A 21,210-nucleotide genomic window follows, 5' to 3' on the forward strand; every position below is an offset into this window, starting at 1 on the left:
AAGTCATCACCCCATATTGTATGAGGCTTCTCAGAGACGCACCTGCTTTTGGCTCCTCCAAGCTCTTAGAAGTAAGCTCTCACCCCACTTTGTAATTGACCCCTATGAACTCATGGTTCACCATGTTGCATTTTGTTAGGATTGTGGCTCTGGAGTAGGTGTTTGTCCACATCTCTCAGGAAAAGGTCAGTCAATATCTGATTCCTTCTGAACTCTGATGCTACTTCATAAGCCTAAGGAGCCCTGGTTGGAGACCAGAGTCAGTGGTTCCTGTCCAGGGAAATGCACTACTGAAGGGTGGAACAGCTGGGTATTTGACTGGTTTCTTTGGCTTTCCTTTTACATGTCTTGACTCTAGTTGTCCAGGGATGCTCCCAGATACATTCTCTTGTGCAGGCACCTGCCTGGAGTCCCATGTAGATCTGGACTACTAAGTAATGCACAAGTGTGTTTGATGGAGGCTTTGTTGGCAGCCACAGGATCGGGACCTGGGCTTGTCTCCACAGATGCCAGCCTTTTCTTTTATCCTATCTCCGCACCCACAGCACTGTCTGCCTTTCCCTTTCATGGCACAGGGCTGAGAGTGAGAAGTTCAGTTTATCTCTGTGTTATCCCAGTATCGTGTTGTATGGGCACCAAGTTTGGCTTTGGGAAGGACGCATTGTCTTGGTGTCTCTAGACATGATCTGTATAGTGTCTGCTGTCTCTGAGCACTTCCTGAAGCATGCAGTGATGAATTCCAGAGGGACAGTGACTTTGCCTGTGCATTGTTTAGTGTCTAGCCCGAGCTCAGGAGGACCTTCCAAGGTGCTGGCTGGGCACCTTTTTGATGGCTCAGCATAGAAGGCCAATAGGTACCAAAGGGTACCCATTCTTTATTTTTAATAGGTATTCAGTGAGGTCTTGATCCTGGGAGCATAGAGTTCTTGTCATATTGCCAGTGGAAGTGAGAAAGGCTTTGGAAAACTCCTGGTTTAAACGCATAAATAGCTTACCAAACACTGGATAAATCTAATAGTCACTCAAGAAGAAAGGAAATTGGTAATTGGTGGGTTTCTCCCACTGGTATCTGTTTGTAGAACGCATGACATCCTAAATTACTGCAAAGAGACCCTCAAAACCTTCCAGTTGACATTTCCTCATAGGATAAGGGGATGGAGAGAGTCATCAGGCCTCACCTAAGAGTCCAGCCATTCCTGCCTACACCTGCCCCTCAGTTGCATGTAATTATGTCCAAGGTCTGGGGAGCTGCCAGGGTGTGAATGATCTCACGGGGGGGGGGGTCCATCTACACGGTTATCATCCATTCTGCAGTGAGACTTTCTGGTGGCGGTGGCTGCTTTGGGGTCACTCACTGTCCCGTAAGCCCGTTAAACTCACCAATTGCATTCTGGTGGGCTTGTGGTTTGCTTTGCCGCTGGTAAGTAGGCACTTGTTAGAAGAATCTCCACAGGAGAAATTGCCACAATGGTCTTCTTAGTGGGTTTTGTGTCACCAGCTTGGTCGACACTTGTCAAGGCTGTGCGATGGTATCCTGAAGGCATCCTAATGACCCTGGAGCCATTATTTCTGCACAGGCAGTGGGTTGCGGCTGAGCACTTAGGTATCAGCCCGTCTGGATCTCATTCTCAGATTGCCACTTGGCAACCAGGGGTTGTTGGGTGGGTTGTCTTAATGTCTGCTGCCTCGGTTTCCTCATCTGTCACAGAGACATTCAGCAGAGGTTGTGAGGATTTAGGGATTTAGCTCCTAGGACTGGTGTGACATACATGTTGATTAAGTTACAAATGATAGACCCCCACTATTAGGAGGTGTGGCCTTGTTAGAGGAAGTGTATCAAAGGGGATGGGTTTTGAGGTCTCAGATGTTCAAGCCAGGCCCAGCACCTCTCTTTTCCTGCTGCTTGCTGGTTGATCAGGATGTAGAACTCTGAGCCGCCTGTCCAGCACCATGTCTACCTGCATGCCACCATGCTACCTGCCATGATAACAATGGACTAAGATTCTGAACTGTGTGCCAGCCCCGGGGAAATGCTTTCCTTTGTAAGAGTAGCCATGGTCATGGTGTCTCATCACTAACTGACTGAGACAGCCCTCACGCACACACTTTAGGGAAGATGAAGTTAACTTATGGAATATTCTAGACAGTAGCGGCCAGGGCTGAGCCAGACTGCCGGGCTTTTGATCTCCATTCTGCAGAGTGACTTCATTTGGGTGAGCAGTCCTGCTGCAGGGCAGTGTGCCTTTCCTAATCATTAATTTTTAACATGGACAACAGTGTTTGATCGAATACTTTATGTGTCAACCAGGCTGACAGTCACGCTTCCTCATCATTTCACAAGGGGCTTGGCTTTCTTATTATATATCTATTTCCTTGACATTTCACTATTGTAATTAATCATTGATTCTAAAGGAAGGACACAATACCCTTTACACTTGTGTTTTATTGTGTCATTTGGATTATGGTAATACAGCCTAGTTGGTTATTCAAATAGGAGTAAAGGTATTGGAGAATGAAGTAATCTGTCCTTAATGGGTTATTAGACTTAATGAGAGGAGGGAGGCTTTTCATTTATACTTTGCCGATTTAGCAAGCTTTAGGCAAGCGGCCTTTGTTTTATGTCAGTGAATAGGATACAGATATAGAAACATTTCAGTTTGGGCATTAATTTTCTATTTATTTGTATATTCTGTTATCTATTAATTTTGAGGTAGTGTCTTTAGTAGCTGAAGTTGGCCTCGGATCTGCTGTGTAGTTGAGGATGACCTTGAATTTACGATCCCCCTTCCTCCACTGCTCATGTGCTGAGATCACAGCCCTGGCGCACTACATCTGTTTTATGTGGCACTTGGGTGGACTCTGGTTCTCGTGTGCTGGGCAGGCACCAGCTAGCTACCTGGACATTGGCTTCTTAAGTATTCTTTCTAGAGAGCGTGAAACCTCAGCGGAGAGTCTTAGAGATCATAAATGGTAGGTAAAGTTTTTATTGAATACGTCTTTATTAAATAATAATAAGGCTGCCGGGACTGTGTTGGCTTGATTCAGAAATGAATGCTGCTTTGTGGCTTATTAAAGGAAATAGCTAGAATGCTGGTGTTGTTGCTGTTTATTCCAGACGTGTAGTTAGTTACTAAGCCTTTCATTTTCCCACGAACTGAAGGAGGCACATTATCTTCTGGGGCCTTGGAGATAAGCTCAATTACCTGACAAGTCAAGACAGTTAAATAACCTGCTGGGAGCCAGAGATAAGCTGGGCAGAGCTAGAACTGATAGTGAATGTCTACCCTAGACCCTAAGGCTTGACCTGACATTACCAACCTCATGTTGATCCTGTGTTCTTGGAGGTAACATCTGCTTCCTTCCATTTCTTTAACTAGAAAGGTTCTCCAAATAATCCAAAACCTGGAAGCAGCCACAATGTCCTCCAGTAGAAGGATGGTGAAACAGGCAGCGGTATGCTCATTCAGTGGAGTATTACTCGGCCATGTAAGGAAAGGAGCTGTCCAGTCACATATACCTTAAAAACATGAGGCTTAGGTGAAAGGGCACTGTGGGGGTTTGATTGATGGTGACACTGTAGGCTCATATGTTTCCATGCCATGCCAACAGTTTGGAAAAGATTAGGAGATGTGGCCTTGTTGGAGGAAGGTTATGAGGTTTCAAAAGCCCCCACCAGGCTCTCTGCCTGCTCCTGAGGACTAGACTATAAAGCTCTCTGCTGCTTCTCTGTCATTATGCCTGCCCATGTGCAGGCTGTGCTCCCACCATGAAAATTAAAGCCCCTGCAACAGTAATTAGTCCCCCAATGAAATACCTTTGTTTTCTCAGACTTGCCTTGGTGGCGGTGTCCCTTCAGAGCAAGTTGGACAGCGACACAGGCTATAGACTATGATTCCGATTTATGCTGATCGGAACATATCATAGATAGACACCGATAGACACAGAGTGGTTGTCTGGGTCAAGACTGGGGAAGGAGGGATCAATAAGTGGAGGACAGATGATTCGGCATAGTCTGCAGAATATCACTGCAGTGGTGGTTTGGTGGTACAGTCTTCAAACCTGTGGAGTCTGTGGCATAAACATGAGACCCTGTCCTAGTCAGGGTTTCTATTCCTGCACAAGCATCATGGTCAAGAAGCAACTTGGGGAGGAAAAGGTTTATTCAGCTTACACTTCCACATTGCTGTTCATCACCAAAGGAAGTCAGGACTGGAACTCAAGCAGGTCAGGAAGCAGGAGCTGATGCAGAGGCCATGGAGGGATGTTACTTACTGGCTTGCTTTCCCTGGCTTGCTCAGCCTGCTTTCTTATAGAACCCAGGTCTACCAGCCCAGGGATGGCACCACCCACAATGGGCTGGGCCCTCCCCCCTTGATCACTAGTTTTAAAAAAAAAATGCCTTACAGCTGGATCTCATGGAGGCATTTCCTCAACTGAGGCTCCTTTCTCTGTGATAACTTTAGCTTGTGTCAAGTTGACACAAACCAGCTAGTACAGCCCCCAAGGCAAGTGACACACTTTAGTTATAATAATCACTTCCATACGTACCATATCTAACAGAAGATACAAACAGACGTGAAGCCAAAAGAGAGAGGGTGTGTGGGGAAATGCCCCAGACTGTTCAGTCTTCCTAAACAACTACTGTGAAGAAAATGTCTCGTTATTGAGTATAATGTAAGATGTTGTGTCATCTGCCTGCTGCCTGCATCTCTTGCCTGCTGGGCGGAAACACATAGCACCCCAGGGACGTTTTTAATCTTTGTCCTCAGTTCCAGATGGGCCTCACTTGCCTCTCCTTACCTTACCTCTGCTCACCTGGTTCTACCATCTAGACTGCATGCTTAATAAAGATCGTTGAACACAGAAATCTGTGTATGAGCCACTCCAGCCACCGGACACCATAAAAAAAATTGTGTTCCTCCCTTTGTACTTTCCAATATAGCATCTCCTGTGTAGCCCCAGGTGACCTCCACTTCATAACATTTCTGTGACCCCCCCCCCCCTCAGGCTCTGGTCTCAGGATACAGCCTGTCTGGGACTTGAGAATTAAAGGACTGCACCCCATCTAGAGTAAATGAGTGGGCTGCAGCCGTTAGTTCAGAGCTCCTGCTCTTTCTCTCGTTGTGGCCGCCCATCTCTCCCACCTTCGTAAGGATAGAGCCATCTGCTGTGAAGTCGCTCTTTTCCATCCCTCAAAGTGGGAAGTGAAGTTGTTGTGGTGCAGGGGCCTGCAAATGGTGATGGGGACATCAAGTGTCAGCATGTCATAGACATGGAGTAGTTCTCTCTGCAGATGCTGAGTGAGTAAATCTCTGGTATGACAAGATCCGGTGTTTGGAGACGCTGACCTGTGCCTGTTAGGAGGAAAACCTTTCTTTGGCCGGTGGCTGTGATTAAGGGGGGCTAGTTTGGCTCAGGTTATAGTTCTGGGGCACTGTCTTTACGACACTGAGCAGGGTGGACAGGTTGTGGTTCCTTCACAGGAATCTGCCTTCACCTGGCATCTTTTTCACTCTGGTTGGCCTGGCTAGTTCTGTCAAGTTGACACAGCTATAGAGTCGCCCAAGAAGATAAGCCGCCATCAGACTGGCCCGTAGAAACCTCCATCAGACTAGCATTTTCTTCATTCATGATTGATGCGGGGAGAGTCCAGCTACAGAGAAGGTCCTGGGGCATGTTAGAGTGTGTCTTGGAGAGCAAAGCCTGTAGGCAGCATTCCTCTGTTCCTACATCAGTCCCTGCCTCCAGGTTCCTGCCTTGGATTCCTGCCCTGACTTCCCTTCATGGTGGATCTGTACGATGAAATGAACTCTTTCGTTCCCAGGTTGCTTTTGCTCATGGTATTTGATCTTTTCGGTAGAAAGCTGACTGGGATATGGGCCTTCTTACTTGGAGGTAAAATAGAGCTGAAGGAACACTGACAGTCATCATCCACAAGACCATCATCAAAGGTTGAGTTACATTGTATTCAGTGTGTGGGAGTTTCCCCAGGCAGAGAGGTGAGCTCCTGGGTAAGTGGACAGTTTGTGTAGCTTTGTTAATGATGGTGGGCTTATACAACTTGTCCATGGTGACCCTCCTGGAACCTCCAATGTCAGTGATTCCAAGTTCACCTATGAGGAGGCACTTTCCTGTTACTTCAGCTCATGGGGTATTTGGGAGACAGAGGCAGGAAGATCAGTTCAAGGTCATTGTCAGTTGGAACATAGTGAATTCCAAGATAGATAGATAGATAGATAGATAGATAGATAGATAGATAGATAGATAGATAGATAGATAGATACAGGGTTCTGGCTGAGGCGGAGAAGTGGAAGGAGGAAAGGGGGAAAGACTGCAGAAAGGACTTGAGCACAGGCTCCACTCAACTTCACCAGTGGGCTGAGCACTACGTTCATGTAGAACCATGAGGAATAGTGGGATGTGTGGCTTTCATATTGACACGGTACTGGGCGCTGATTAGAATCAGGACTTTTAGCTCAGGACTCGGTTAAAACCGAACTTTTAGATTTTTATTTTACTTTCCTGAGGTGGGCTGGGTGGGGTTGCTAGAGACCCAAAATTGGATTTCTGAAATGCCGAGTGTGAAAGTATGATAAATAAGTACTCCTTTTATTCAGTTTTCTTAGAAGACTTCTCTAGAAATTTCTCAGAGGTACTTAATTTAGAAGCATTTTTTTTTTTTTTTTTTTTGTCCCCCTGAGACAGTCTCATTGCTATAGAATAATCACAGAGCTGAGGATGGCTTTGAACTTCTGATCTTCCTGCTTCTCCTGAGTGTGGGAGGTACAGGCACAGGGTGATGCATTCAAACACTGTGCTGCATTCTATGTCCTTAATGTGTGGTATGGTAGGCAAGGTAGTCTGAAGACTGATTAAAGTTGAGTTTTTCTTAGCTCTTCATCCTTTCCCAGTGGATAGACCACTGCCCTGTCCCTGGACAATCAGCAGGCCTGAGCCATCCTCCCTTTTCAACCACCCGGGAGACATAAAACTGTTTCTTTTGCCAAAAATACAATCAGCCAGCCAAGCAATTGACCTGTGCCGCTGCCAAGGCTTCTGCTGGGCTCTCTCAGAACCCCTTATCAGGGGGCTCCTTGGTGCTCCCTCGGGAGGCAGAGGCCTGGTTTGTCTCCACCTTCCCTTCTCCTGGAGCCTTGTGACAGGCGTGAGGAACACATGGTGTCTTTGTCCTGGAAGTTTCTGCTCCCACAGGTGGAGCAGATGAACAGAGCTGTTGGGGACTGGTCACACCCTTTGTTCTTTGCACTCCCAGGTGTTTGACACACTTGACTTTTGTCCCCACTGTATGGCACATGCAACACTCCTTTGCTCTGCATGTGTGGCACCCGGAAATGTTCCGGGGACACCAGGTGGCAGCATCCCTGCTTCTGCCTGTCTTCCTCGGGGTCTCACCTGTGAACAACAACTTGGGGTGTGGGGTGCTTTTTAAGTATGCTGGTACTTTCAAGCAGCTTAAATTTAAAACCGGAAGGGGATTACTGATGAGTATACAGTGATTCTTTGTCACCGTCTTGGTGGCAAGGTGTCCCTTTCCACTGGTTACATTTCATTAGTTTTATGCTCTAGATAGGGCTAGAATCCTCAGCAGGAGTAGGAAAGAAAAAAAATTACCTACTTACACCCTAGTAGGCAGCAGATATGTAGGGTATAGTTTTGCAAAAATGAGTTTTTATTGCTTTTATTAATTTGTGTGGTCAGAGGACAGCCTGGCCCTGGGGTGTGTGTTTGTGTGTGTCATGTGTGATATGTGTGTTGTATGTTTGTGTACATGTGGGTACTCATGTAAAGGCTCCGGTGGGACTCCAGTGTCTTCCTTTGTTGCTCTAGACCAGTGGTTTCCAATCTTCCTAATACTGTGGCCCTTCAATACAGCTCCTCATGTCCTGGTGACCGTCAACCATAAAATTTATTTTGCTACTTTGTAACTGTAATTTGCTACTGTTATGAACTCTAATGTATACATGTGTGTTTTCAGATTCTGATGGCCTCAGGTTTAGAAATGCTACTCTACACCATAATTTTTTGAGGCAGGGCCTGTGGCTGAACCTGAGGCAGCCTTACAATCTCAGCTCTTGCCTCCCAAGCCCCATTCCCTACCCAACGCTGTGGTTACAGATAGTGACTCCTGTGCCTGGATTTCATGTGGGTTCCAGGGATCCAAACTCAGGTTCTTCGGTGTAGGTAGCAAGCATACTTACCCACTGAGCTATCTCCCCAGATCCCTCTAGGACACAAAATTTAGAACAACTGAAAAAGTGTGCAATGAAGAACTAGTCTCAAGTCCTCCTGGCGTTAGCCTTCACCAGGTAGGTGCCATGGTGCAGTCTGCTTCCTGATGCCCATCTTTCTGTTGCCTGGAGCTGTTCCTGCCTACACACCATCCTGGGATGGATTGTACCCCCAAACCACGAGCCCAAATAAATGCTCCCTGAAATTGCCTCATGTCTGGTATTGGGTCACAGCGACAAGAAAACTGGTGAACACCCCCCTCCCACCTCCAGACTCATGAGTCTGCCCACACCCCTCCACTCTTCCTGTACCCCTTAAATTCGTGTATAATCCAAAGGTCTTTTCTGTGACCTTTACCCCACAGAACTTATCTGTTGCTCCAAAAAGATCCAGTCTCTTTGTGCCGTTTTTGGTCAACCCTTGCTCCCCATCCTCTCCCTAGCAACCTGGTTTTTAATGGTTATCCTAGGAATAAACTGTTTCTCGGTATTCTGAGAATTTTCTTTTCTTCTACCAAAGGCATTAAGCCTGATAAGAGCCCGTATTCTCTGAGTCTCACCTTCTCCCTCTGTGCTGGTCAGTTAGTCTCTTCCTTCGATAGTGAAGCCATGCCCCCTCCTACTTCAGGGATAAAAGACAGAGGTCTTTTTGATCAAGTATGTTTATTCTTTGGCCTGTTTTTGGGTTCCTGTACATCGTTTTTTGCAGAAGTTGCCCTGTGGAGTTACTTTCGGACTGTTTGTATGTCACTGGGGTTCTTTTCCCAGTAGTACGGGCTGTGAAGCAGCCGTCTGCAGGAACCTGTGTAGGCAGCAAGGAGGAAGTGTTGGAGGAAGAGGGGTTCTTGTGATGGGTGGTTGTGTTTGTGCACTGGGTAGGTAATCTCTCAGCCTTTGTTTTTTAGAAGGAAAATAGGACCATGTATGTGTAGTTGTTTGCCTCTGGCTTCTTTCTTTGAGTGAGAGGGGTTCATCCACATCCTCTTATGTGTTAACACTAATACTCTTGGTGCTGAATAATGTTTCCTTGTATGGATGTGTTACACTTTTGTTTCTTTACTGAGATAGCCAAAGGACATTTAGGTCTATGCATCCGTCTGCCTGTCCATCAACCTACCCATCCACCTGTCCATCCATCCATCCATCTGCCTGTCCATTCATCCATCTGACTGTCCATCCATTCACCCATCTATCCATCCTTCCTTCCTTCCTTCCTTCCTTCCTTCCTTCCTTCCTTCCTTCCTTCCTTCCTTCTATCCATCCACCCATCCATCCATCCATCCATCCATCCATCCATCTGTCCATCTATCCATCTGCCTGCCCATTTGTCCATCAGTCTGTTTGTCTGTCCATCTGTCTATCCATCCATTCGTCCGTCTATCTGCCCATCCATCTGTCCATCCACACATCTATCTGTCCATCCATCCATTATTTTTTATTTAACTTGGGATGCTGCTCTAGGAATAAATTTTCTTCATTATTGGGGCGAGGTTTTAATGGTTTAGATACTAAATTTTTTTTATCAAACTTTTAGAAAGCTTCCAAGACATTCTTCATACTGCATTCTCTTTATTCCCATTGGCCACGGGCCGTCTAGGGAAGTTCCTGTTTCTTTATATTCTTCATGATATTTATTATCGCCTTAAAAAAATGACAGCCATTCTAGTGGATATGAACCGTGTCCTGTAGTGGGTGTGCCTCGTCCATCTGTAGTCTCTGAAGACAGAGCCTGTTGCAGTTTTAAAGCAGGAAGTTTCAGCTGCTTTTAGTTTCTTTTTTCTCTGCCAAGTTTTTGGTTTCATTACTTTTATGTTTGCAGAAATTATGATGTCTTATAACCATTGCAGTTGTCTAGCCTTTCTCTAGAGTATAACTTTTGAATTAACTATTTTTGTTGTTGTTTGACTACTTCTAGTTTTTCTGAAGTTTATCTTCCAGTAGTTTTTTAAAAAAGTTAATATTCCTCAGAATTTTCACTAAATATATCTGGCTGTTTATATTTGGGTGAATCTTTGCCCTGGCTTAACGTTTTGATTCTCCGAATGTTTGAGACAGTTTCGGTACTTTTGTCTTCTTTCATTTTGGAAGACCAATGAAGTGTCGTGGCTTATTTATTAGCAGGTTGTGATACGCTTTTTAAAAGGATTTCACGTTTTCTGTTGTGTTCACTCCATTGTGGGCTTGATGGTCAGCACTGACATGCTGGGCGTGCCTTGTGAAGTGGGACCCGGGGACTGAACTTGGCTTGGTGGCAGTCTCCACTTCCCCAGTGTGCTTTTTAAAAAAAATCATGAAAACTTATCTACTTTCTGGAATGTTTTCCTGAATCCTGCACTAAGCAACCCCTTCTCTATCTTTGTTTCTTTCTCTTCTTCTTCTGTTTTAACAGTCTTCCCTTTTCCAAGTCTTCGGGGGCACGCAGATTGTTTCTTTGTCTTCTGTAACTAACTTTTCCCACTTCAACACTTAGCCACTTTTCTGAAAGTGTCTATACAATGCGCCAGTAAATGGCTCCTTTTAACCACTTCCATTTTGGCCCATATTTTCATGATACAAGCTGGAGAAATTTTCTTCAAGGACTCAAGCAGATTAGATTGGGATTCTTTTAGATTATTAGAATATTTGGGAACGAGGTCTTATGGTTCGAGCGAACACAAGGTTGTTAGTCTTTCTGTCTTATGCAGCTATCCCAAATATAAATTTTGAGTGTTTTCCATCTGTCACGCAGGGTCAGGTGTGGAAATTTCCATTTGGGAATTACATTGGTGCTCAAGTATGTCTTGGATTAGGGCCAGGCATGTTTCATCCCAGCACTGGGAGGCAGAGGCAGGCACAGCTCTGGAGCCGGCTGGTTTACATAGCAAGATCCAGGGCAGCCAAAGTTACCGAGTGAGACACTGTCTAAGAAAAGTTTGGATGTTTGGATGTGGGAACGTCCTAGAGTTGGATTGTGATCTTCTCCCCTCTTTTTATTATCCTGGTGCCTCTGTACTGTTTCCTGCTGATGCCCCAGGTCTCCTCTGAGCCCGCATAAGCTTTCCTTTATGGGCTCATTTATTTTATCAAGTTTTTATTTTATTTTTTTTAAATTTATGAGCCTATGTTTGGGGCAGTTTGGCAGGTGGAGCTGCCCTGAGCTGCAGACCCCTCCTTGCCCCTGCCTCTGCCCCTGCCTCCCGGATGCTGGGGTTACACATTGGGTAAAGTTTTAATCTGTAGTTCCTGATGTCTCTGGTATTGGGAATATCCCAGTGTTTGGTGTGCTATCTTTTATTTGTTTGTTTATTTATTGTCATTTTGGGATACTGTCTTACCATGCAGCCTAGGCTGGCTTTAGACTTCCGCTCTTGCTTTAGGCTCCCAGGAGCAGAACTGTAGGTATGCACTGCCCTGTCCATTGCTTGACTCTCACAGCATCTTACCAGCATCCATCTTGGTTGTTAGACGGGGTTGTTTGTTTGTTTGTTATCAGCAGCTATTTGTAGGAGTCTCACCCAGGTGACTGACAGACTCTGTGGGTCCTTATGACTTCTGGGTGTGCCTTACAGAGACTTAGATGAAGCCTGCCCGTTTGTCCTTCAGACTTCGCCTTCCCCTGGCCTCTGCATCAGGTGTTCCCCACCATACGGCTTGCTTGTGGTAACTCACTCCGTCTTACTTGTACCCAGAGAAGCTGTTCTGCACATCTGCCCTGGTCATTCTGGGAACAGCTCTGCCGGTTTGCAGCCAGGGCTGTTCTGTGTATGTCTTGGAGAACCCTGCTCTATATTGGTCTGAGCTCACTTCTCCTCTGTCTGACCTTTACTTGAGTCTGGCCACCCCTTGGGAGCCCAGATGTCTTCTCGTCTCAGGGAAGGAGTGTGTATTTTTGTGTTGAGCTCCTTATTGCTTTTGGGTAGATTCCAAGGGTAACTAACTCTTTAAGCAGGGATACTGTGACCCAACAGCTCCAATCTGTCATCCTTTCTCTGCCAGATAAAAATTGTGTTTCTTTACTCTGTTGAAGTAACATTTCGAGGAGTGGGAAGGGTAAAGTCGCTTTGTAAGCCTCTCACGTAGGGGTGGCGGAATCCCTATGGTACTGGTAACTTGTTCTTTCTGTTGACTGTTCCTAGGGCACCCAGGGGGCTGAGGACCAGCAGAGGTGAGCAGAGCCTAGGTGAATGCTGAAGCCCAGGTGGTCTTTGGGTCGGTTAGCCATGTTTACGCAGGAGGCAGCATCGCCCTATTGTGTGTTTGGATGTCAACATCAGTTACAATTCTTGGTTGCCAGCATCCCCGTGATGTCCCCCAAGCTTGCTCAGTTAGGCTGTGCCACCTGAAGCTTGTGGCCGGGTTTACATGGGAATTCAACAGAGCCCTCTGTGTTCAGCAGCCGTCTGCACGAGCACGTAAGAAAGCAAGTGTCACATCCTCTGGAAGTGACAATGCTCAGTAGTAGTACAAGAATGGGGTCATTGAGGACTAGAGAAAGGAAGGTAAGATACCGGGTCTGTTAGTCACTGACTCTTGGGGATTTAGAGAGGGAAAGTGAACACGCAGCTGAGGCTCTTGGGAAGAAAGGCAGTTGGCTCACACAAAAGCCGTGTTTGTAGGTGGGGTTGAGGGCTGGTAGGTCTGAGAGGACTGGAGCTGTGGGCAGCTGGGGGGCTGGGGAGGATGGGAGGGCACAGTTCTAACTCCAGCAACTTGGTTGGGTGTGGAGTGACATGGAGGAATAAGTCTCCCTTTCTACCTTCGTGGTAGCACTCGCATGTGTACTCCCGTGCATGGGCACATACAAACACACTCACAAAGAAGATGCGTGAAACTGCAAGTGTGGTCTGCTTTGTACGTTACATTATTTTTTAACAAGCTGTCAAGTAACACATCTGTGGGAGTGGTTTTGCAGTGTGTGGAGAGGATTTTGAGACCATTTGACTTCATAATGAATGTATCTGTGCTTACACTGACTCGCTGAGCACACATAGGTGTTCTGTCTTCTCCTCCCCAGAAGGCCATGCTAGAATTGTAGGTGAATGGTCTAGCCTTGTCTCTTGGTACGGTGAGTTGTGCCACTTGAGTCTAGACCACACAACCAAGTGGGTTAAAGTAAGAGCTTGGTGAATGTTTATTTGTGGCAGAGATTAGAAAGATGGCAGGTAACTGAGCCTAATCTTCAGTGGGTGTGTGGGAAGGAGGGGGCAGCTCCTACTGAAAAATCTGTCTGTCTCTGACATCGCCCTGTCATGGGACCCGGCCTGTCAGGTGTATTAAAAATGAATAGCAGCCCTCAGGTTTCAGTGTGGGATAATGGAGGTGGAATGGGGCAAGAGGCAAGGCAGGTTCTAGGATGCTCATGTCCCTTTCTGGTGGATTGCAAGATGTGGAGTTGAGAGCCTAGTTATTGGTGTCCGTGGTGCTGATTATGGATGGGGTTCTGGTCTGGTGTCCTTGGATCATTTACACCTGCTGTGAGCGCAGGAAGGGTTTTAACTGTGAGGAGACAAAGCTCTTGGGAAACAACTTGCTCTACAGAAGAAGGAAAATGAGCTGGAATGAGGCTTATAAAATAACTGGCTGTTCCCAAGGCCAGAGATGGAGTGTGCAGCTTGTTTGAGGGGTGTCAGATGTGCCCCCAGCTCCATGCCTGCTACCTTGTGATCCTACGATGCCCCCTCCTCGGCTGACTCTGTCACTAACTGTCTCTGAGCCCTTCATTCTTTGTGATTTCTTGTCCTCCACTGACCCTTGTGATGGGATAAGTTTGTCTTTTACTTTAGGGCTTCCACAGTCACCCTCTCTGCTCACACCTGTGACTTCTACTTGTACAGTAAGGCAGACTCTACACTGAGTGCCTGTGTCCCTCCCCACCTCTGTGGAAGCCTGGGACAGGCCTACCCAGTTCCTCTGCCTGCCTCTTACCCTGACTTCCTGTTTCCCATCATTCCAACCTCACCTGCTCTCCCAAGTGCAACACTTGGGTTACTTTGTGTCACATGGTCTTCTATTTCCGTCTACATTGTCCAAATCACTACCTCAACTCGGAGTTGCTACAGTTGCTCCCCCCCCCTCTTATTTCCATGACATTTGTCTTCTTCCGGCTCATTTTTCTAAAGTTGTGTTTCTGTGGTGTCATTGTTATTGTTCTTGTGGTTCAGCGCTGCCTATGGGAAACACTGTTCTCAGCCAGGCATTAGAGGGTCTCCATAGTCAGATTATAGCTTGCTGTCAAACTCTTCAGCCTCGATTTACTCTATCCTTCCAACTTGCCGTGCCTTTTCTTTCTCCTCCCTCCTCCCTCCCTCTCCTTTCCTCCCACTGTCTCTCCCTCCCTCCCTCCCTCCCTCTCTCTCTCTCTCCCCCTCTCTAGCATCTCCCCCTCTCTCTACCTGCAGTTCCCTGATCTGCTTGCCTGTGAGCTCCAACGATCCTCCAGTGCTGGGGATGAGTCTGGCGAGTGCTTGACCAACAAGCATCCTTCCAGGCCCACACCATCTTACATCTGCCCAAGGTTTGCAGCCAGACAGAGTTCAGTTCTCCCTGTTCTGAGATGGAGGACCCCCGCCCCCATCCTTCTTAACTGTTATACCTTGATTGACATTTCATTCCTCTGTGCTCTGGTGACACAGGATCTGCAGCCGTTGGGTAGTTGCCCCTGAGGACACTTGAGATTAGGGTCTCCTTAGGGTGTTCCTTGCACCACCAAGGGTGGAGTGGTGTTGGGGGTGGGCAAACAGTCTGGCTGGCTCAGCCTTGTGGGGAAACTTTGGCTCAGACCATGAGAGCTCAGAATAGACAGCAGTGACCAAGCTCTGTACCCAGTGTCCAGGAAGTGACATTTGAACCGACGTTGAAAGCCATTCAAGAATTTTCTAGGTGAAGGAAGAGTGTTCAAGCCTTACTGAGACCATACGGAAGGAGGGGCAGAGGCAGGGTATCCTGAGAGGAGGGGTGGCTTTTATGAAGAGGGTGGTTTGTTTTTAGGAAGATACCTTTGTTGAAAGTTAGTATACACAGTGGGTTCATGGGGTAGGGGGCTAGTTGGAGGTTTGGGTGTCAAGGAGGAAGTGAAGGGTGAAGTTTTCATCATCAAAACGGACTTCAGGAATGGAGAGCAAAGCCCTAGCAGGCTTCCTGTCTGGTGCATCTCGGTGTTTATTTCCTCCGAGTATCAGCTGGAGAGCCTCAGTGTGCGTTACCTTCTCATCTTTAGAATGACCACATGCTTTACTATGTGACCGAGTCCCTATGGGGTAATTAGTGGGTTTTAATGATAGAGCCCAGATCCCGTTTTCGTCACCGTCTTCCTACCTGACTTTAAAGGTGTGGAAAGTAAAACCCGGCTATTGGAGACACAGAGTAACAGAGACGAGCCCAGAGTCTGCAGCGCAAATAGTTAAGAACTAGAATAAAATGGACAGTGTGCAAAAATGCAAATGGACAGTGTGCAAGAAGGCTTCAGGCGGATACACCTGAGGCCGCTGTGTGGTGGCTGCCCCAAAGCCTCTCTTACCTCGCTGCTGTAGTTTGGGGAGACTCAAAGCAAGCAGAAAATACTGCAAGAAAAATCCCTTCTTCTGATACCTTTTTTTCTCTTACTGTTTCCTGCAGATACCGCATAAGCTACTTTCACCATGGGGGAAATAGAGCAGAAGCCCACCCCAGCATCACGTCTGGGGGCCCCAGAGAACTCGGGGATCAGCACCTTGGAACGGGGACAGAAACCACCGCCCACACCTTCAGGAAAACTTATGACCGTCAAAATCCAGATGCTGGACGACACCCAGGAGGCCTTTGAAGTTCCAGTAAGCCAGGGGTTGTGGAGGTGTCCAGGTGGGGTTGGGTAACTTGGAATGGCCAGCCATCAGTGATACGGTGAGGTGGGGTGTACAAGGGGGTCTGTGTGCTCAGGCGTCTCACGCCTCACTCCCAGTAGGCAGGTTCTGAGAGACCTGGTTTTCAGATCTGTACATGAGCCACCCATACTCATAGTGGCATGCCTGCCTTTGCTGGAGTTTTACTGTGACTTCCCATACACAAGTAGATGTCACTGTCTGTGTATTTTATGTATGGTATCTAACATACCTATATCTATATATATCTATATATACACACACATACATACATATACATATATATATATCTCTCAAGTACAACTGGCTAGTATATATCATGCAGTGCAATTACATCTAAAGATATGTAATATATGCATTAACATTTGCATCGGATGGAAGACTGTGTTTCTGGGTGGGTCGCGGGTTAATTCATCGACAGCACAGGCCGTTCTTGTCTCCCTGCTATACGCATCGGGACCCAGATCACATCATCCTGAGAAAAACCACCAGAGCTCACTGCATGTATTTCCACATGAGGAAATGGGAGAAGGTGAGCTCATGACTTTCCTGTGTGGAGAGTTTCAAAAACCGTGACCCAGACTTTCCACAGCTGTGAAACAAGAGCAACACCCCACATCACAGGGGTGGGGGGTGGGCGGGGAAAAGAACCATTGGGTGGGCGGAGTCCCAGTCCTCTGCTCCACCTTTTGTCTGTGGGCGGGGAAAAGAACCATTGGGTGGGCGGAGTCCCAGTCCTCTGCTCCACCTTTTGTCTGTGGGCGGGGGGAAAAGAACCATTGGGTGGGCGGAGTCCCAGTCCTCTGCTCCACCTTTTGTCTGAGTTCCTTGGCCCCTCTTTGTTGACAACTCTGCCTCAGTCTCTTCCCAGTCTCTTGCTCAATCATCTCTTGCTAGAGATTAAGGTGTCACGTCAATTATGGGGCTGTAGCCCATGGGGCCCCCAGAACAGAGACTGCACTTCTTGATTTCAGCTGGAGAGGCCTTGGCACACCTTCTGTCTAATCTTTTGTGTTCTACCTTGGCTGCCTACTCCTGGTCAGCTGTTGATGGTAGAGAAAGACAGTCCACCTTGAACCCGGGGCGACCGACCCAGACAGCCTTTTGGAGCACACCTGTTTTTACAGTGGAGTTAGTCCGTTCATTATTTCTGTTGGCGAGGGTGCCTGAAACTTAATAGTCGGCATTAACCATGTAACCCGTCATTTAATCATTTATAGGATATGATTCAGTAAATTATATTTATTTCACCGAACATTGTTCAGGGAGTGTGAATTAAGTGTCTCAGGGAAAGATAAAGCTCAGAATGGCTGTGTGCAAAACTACCAATTTCATCACACATTGCGAACCGCCTTTGAACCTTTTTACTTTTCTTGCTGAGGAACTCATCTTTCAAGGACTTGGCTGACGACTGCCTATTCCAGTGAGCAAAGCCACTGCTAATTTCTGGCATTGTTGGGGGAAAGCACCTGCCACCCGCTGAGAATTCTGCCTTCTGGAACCTGGGGCCCTCCCTCTCCTTCCCAGTGTTCTTTCTGCCTTGCCAGACTGGTTTGGTGAAATATCCAGTTTCTCTTTCCCATTTGCTCCTGTTAGAAGTCCAGGTTCCAGCAATGCTCTCTGTTAAACGGTGTCCCTGTAGAGGAGCTATCAGATGCTGTGTGCGCAGGTTGCAGGATCACCATACAGCCTCTAAACTGTGGTTCTTCATAATAAGCAAAGGTCACACCTCCACACCATCCGAGTAGAAAATTGTGTCCGGCCTATGTGATGGTAGAATTGTATTTTCATCTTTTAAAATTATGTTGGGGGCCAGAGCGATAGCCGGGTTATTAAAATACAGGCACAAGACCTGCCTTGGATTTCCAGAACCCATGTTTAAACAAAATAGTCCTGTCATGGTAATGTGTCCTTGTAATCTCAGGATTGGGGACCTGAAAATCAGTGAAAATCTTGGGCGCACTGGCCGTCCACCGTAGCCTGGTCGGTCAGTTCCTGGCCAGTGAGAGAGACCCTGTCTCAAAATAGAGGTAGATGAGCCGGAGGAGCACTCATTCTTGCTTGTTCCTGTACACACATGCGCACACAAAAGTATTTACCTTCTTAATTTTTGAGAGCTACCTATCCACTTTTAACCCCTCTGTGGAAAGAGCCCTTCCCATCCCTCCTGGAAATCCATGGGCCCTTAATGGCTCTATTTAGCCTCTGTCTCAGGCAGTGGCTTGCTCCCCACTCCCACCCCCCTTGCCTTTTTGCAGACTTCTTGGTTTGTACCCTGGTCAAGGTTGACCATTTCCTGGGGTAAAAAGAAAAAGAAAATTCACTTTCTTCTACTGTTTCTCTTGTGCAACTTTCTTAACCTCTTAGTACCTGCTTTCTCCTCCTGGAAGTGAGGTAATAGTAAATACTATTTGATGTTTCATGAAATTAAATAAAATGTCATGTATAAGATGTCTGTGGCTGTCCTGAGTGTACGGGTCTCCTGGGAGTTTCATAGGACTTGTGGCTTCTATGTATTTTTGCCACCTGACTTAGAGCCTGCATTCTGATCCCCTTGCTCTTCCCCCTCCCGTGTAACTGGGCAGATGACAGGTGCTCATTAAGTGTTTGCCAACCAAATGCTACAATGAATTTATTTTACAGTTAGAGTTTAGAACTTTTAATATGTCTCCTCCTGGGTTACAGTGTGCCTTCTTAGCCCACCGGCAACAGATGTTCTCCTTAAGCTGGCTGTAGAAAGGCAGATAGATGGTATCAGCACGCTTCTGGCCGGAACAGATTCTAAATCTCTGCCTGGTGCTCTTTAAGAGCCATCCCACAGCTGGAAGCCATCAAGACTTGACAGTGAGTCAGCCATCACAGGGATGGGAAGGGCTGTGACTCCAGGACTGATCTCAGAGGCCAGACCAGCTCCCCATAATTGCTTTACTATCTGTGTCTCAAAGCTCTTTGCTGAGAATTCACCAAGGCCATCTGACCTTGGAAGTGTCCCTTTCTCCCACAAGGTCAGGATGGAGCATTCTTTGTCCCCATTGCTCACAAGCATTTGTCCTGCAGATGAGTAAGGCATGAAGCCATGAGTCTCTGCAGCTTCCTTTGGGGATGGGGGTGGGGTCAGTCTTCAATGAGCTCTGTCTTTCCCTAGGGATTGAGTCTCCTGGGCTTGTTCTTAGTACTTTTGTGTCAAAATGCAGATGCCGGCAAGCAGACAATTTACACACAAGCTCCCTGACTAGCTCCTGCACAATGAACCAAACCATAGTCTTGTGATCTATCTTTTCTCTTTCTCTTTTTTCCTTCCTTCCTTTCTTTCATTCCTTTTTTTCTTTCTTCTTTTTCTGTAGCCTTTTAACAAAGATTTGAACATTTGGAAAGCCAGGACAGGAGACACTGGTCTTTTCCCGCCCCTGCAGTTAGCCTCTTTAATGTCGAACTTGGACAGCTTTTTTTAGGTACTTCCTCTGCGCAGTGGAAAGTTCAAAACCAACATTTGTTGGAAGCACTTGCCGCCTGGTGTTTTATCAACTTGATGTTGAAAACTCTGCAAATAAGCCACACCTCAGGACTGATAACACGGCTCTTCTCTTCTTAGGAAGCTTATAAAGCACAGTGGGCCCCAGGTCTTGGGAAGACTTAACCACATGTGAGGCATGGGGGAATCCTGTCTCTTCCTGACCCTCTGATAAACAAACTGTTCCACCAGGGAAGGTGGCAGAGAAGCAGATGGCGGGCCACTCCCTGTGCTCAGCTTCTTAGCATTTGGTCCACTCTATTAAAAACTGGGGAGGGCAGGGGAGGAAGCAGAGCCAGGCTTTGCCTCTTGAGCGAGCCTGGTAACACTGAGGGGAAAATACCAGGTGACAAGAAGATGCTGCGTGCCTTTGAGGGGCAGGAGCGGTGTGAGGCAGTGGGGAGAATACAGCCTCCGGTGGCCAGGGCGGGCAATCTGGGCTTTCTGCCTGTCTCTGCATCATTTCCCCCTTGCTTTCCTTAGAAGCTATGGTAGCTCTCTAAGTCTCTGTAGCCTCTTTTGCCAGATTACTGGGTGTCAATATCTCCACTCCTGGGAGTCCAGGAGAGAGCCAGCGAGCAGGAGTCTGGCCCACAGGGTCTGCTGGAGGCACGGCCCCTCCCTCGTAATCTTCCTCAGCCTTTGGCTTTTCACTTCAGCTTCTGCATCAGCTCATCAAGGACAACCTAGATTTGCTTGCCTGGTGTTGTGTGGCAGTGGAGGTGGGGAGTGCCCCCAGGTCCTGACTTGGCATTGTCAGCTCCCGGCAGTGCACCCTCACAGCCCAGCCTAAACACGAGGGAACTCACTGGCAGTGCCTTCTCAGGATCACGGCAAAGCCAGGGTGGCTTTGGTTCAGGCACACAGCTTGACTGTCTTCCCTCCCTTTGTGAGATTCATGGACCCTGCTGGTGTGGCCCTGCTGGTGTGAGCCTGCCTAGCCTTTTTACAGATGGTATTTCACCGTGCAGCTCTGAGCAGCAGCCTTGAACCTCACCACTTACACCAGGGTAGTCTAGAGCTGATGGAGATGGTCTGCCTCATCTTGCTCTAGCTTAATCAGTCAGGAGGTCAGATACTGCGGGTCTGGGCTGTTTGGTAGTTGCTCCTCCCCTTCTCGCCAGCCCTTCGTGTCAGAGGGCAGTGTTCTTCCGTGTTCATTCCCTGTTCTAATTAGCCTGGAAATCTGTCTCCTATCTGGCTTTGACTAAGAGTCTCTACACATCCCTGGCAACCAGACTCGGTTTCCTTGTCTGCAGAACGAGGCATTGGGTCCAGGTGTAACACCTTATTATCCCTTTCTGTCCTTGGAAGCCCAGATGTAGCGTTGACGACCTTGAGGATGAAGCAGCCTTTTCCGGAATTCTCCAGCAAGATGGTAACCACTGCGGGACTATGACTGTTATTGTTGATATCGGTTCTTTTGTTTGTTTGTTTTTGAGACAGAGTCTAGCTCTGTAGCCCAGGCTAGCCTCAGATTCAAACCCTCCCTCCTATGCTTCCAAGGTATTACAGGTGTGTGCACTACTCCCCGGGGGTAAACAAAGCAAGATAGTCTGATCAGATATGGCCGTTACTGGTTACCTAGTACAGTCTGTAGACAAGGACATAGGCA

The 21,210-nt window shown here is 47.3% G+C and overlaps 1 protein-coding gene across 2 annotated transcripts in view; it reads left to right on the plus strand.

Moving 5' to 3' along the window:
• FARP1 (FERM, ARH/RhoGEF and pleckstrin domain protein 1) overlaps positions 1–21,210 on the plus strand; it is a 231,483-nt gene that overhangs the window by 43,520 nt on the left and 166,753 nt on the right. For both annotated transcript variants that reach the window (XM_080917047.1, XM_080917048.1), the window contains exon 2: positions 15,843–16,036. In XM_080917047.1, coding sequence (XP_080773173.1) covers positions 15,866–16,036 — 171 coding nt within the window. In that variant the 5' untranslated portion in view covers positions 15,843–15,865. The remainder of the gene's footprint in view (positions 1–15,842; positions 16,037–21,210) is intronic.

Source organism: Micromys minutus (assembly GCF_963924665.1).
Source record: "Micromys minutus genome assembly, chromosome: 5".
NCBI lineage: Eukaryota > Metazoa > Chordata > Mammalia > Rodentia > Muridae > Micromys > Micromys minutus.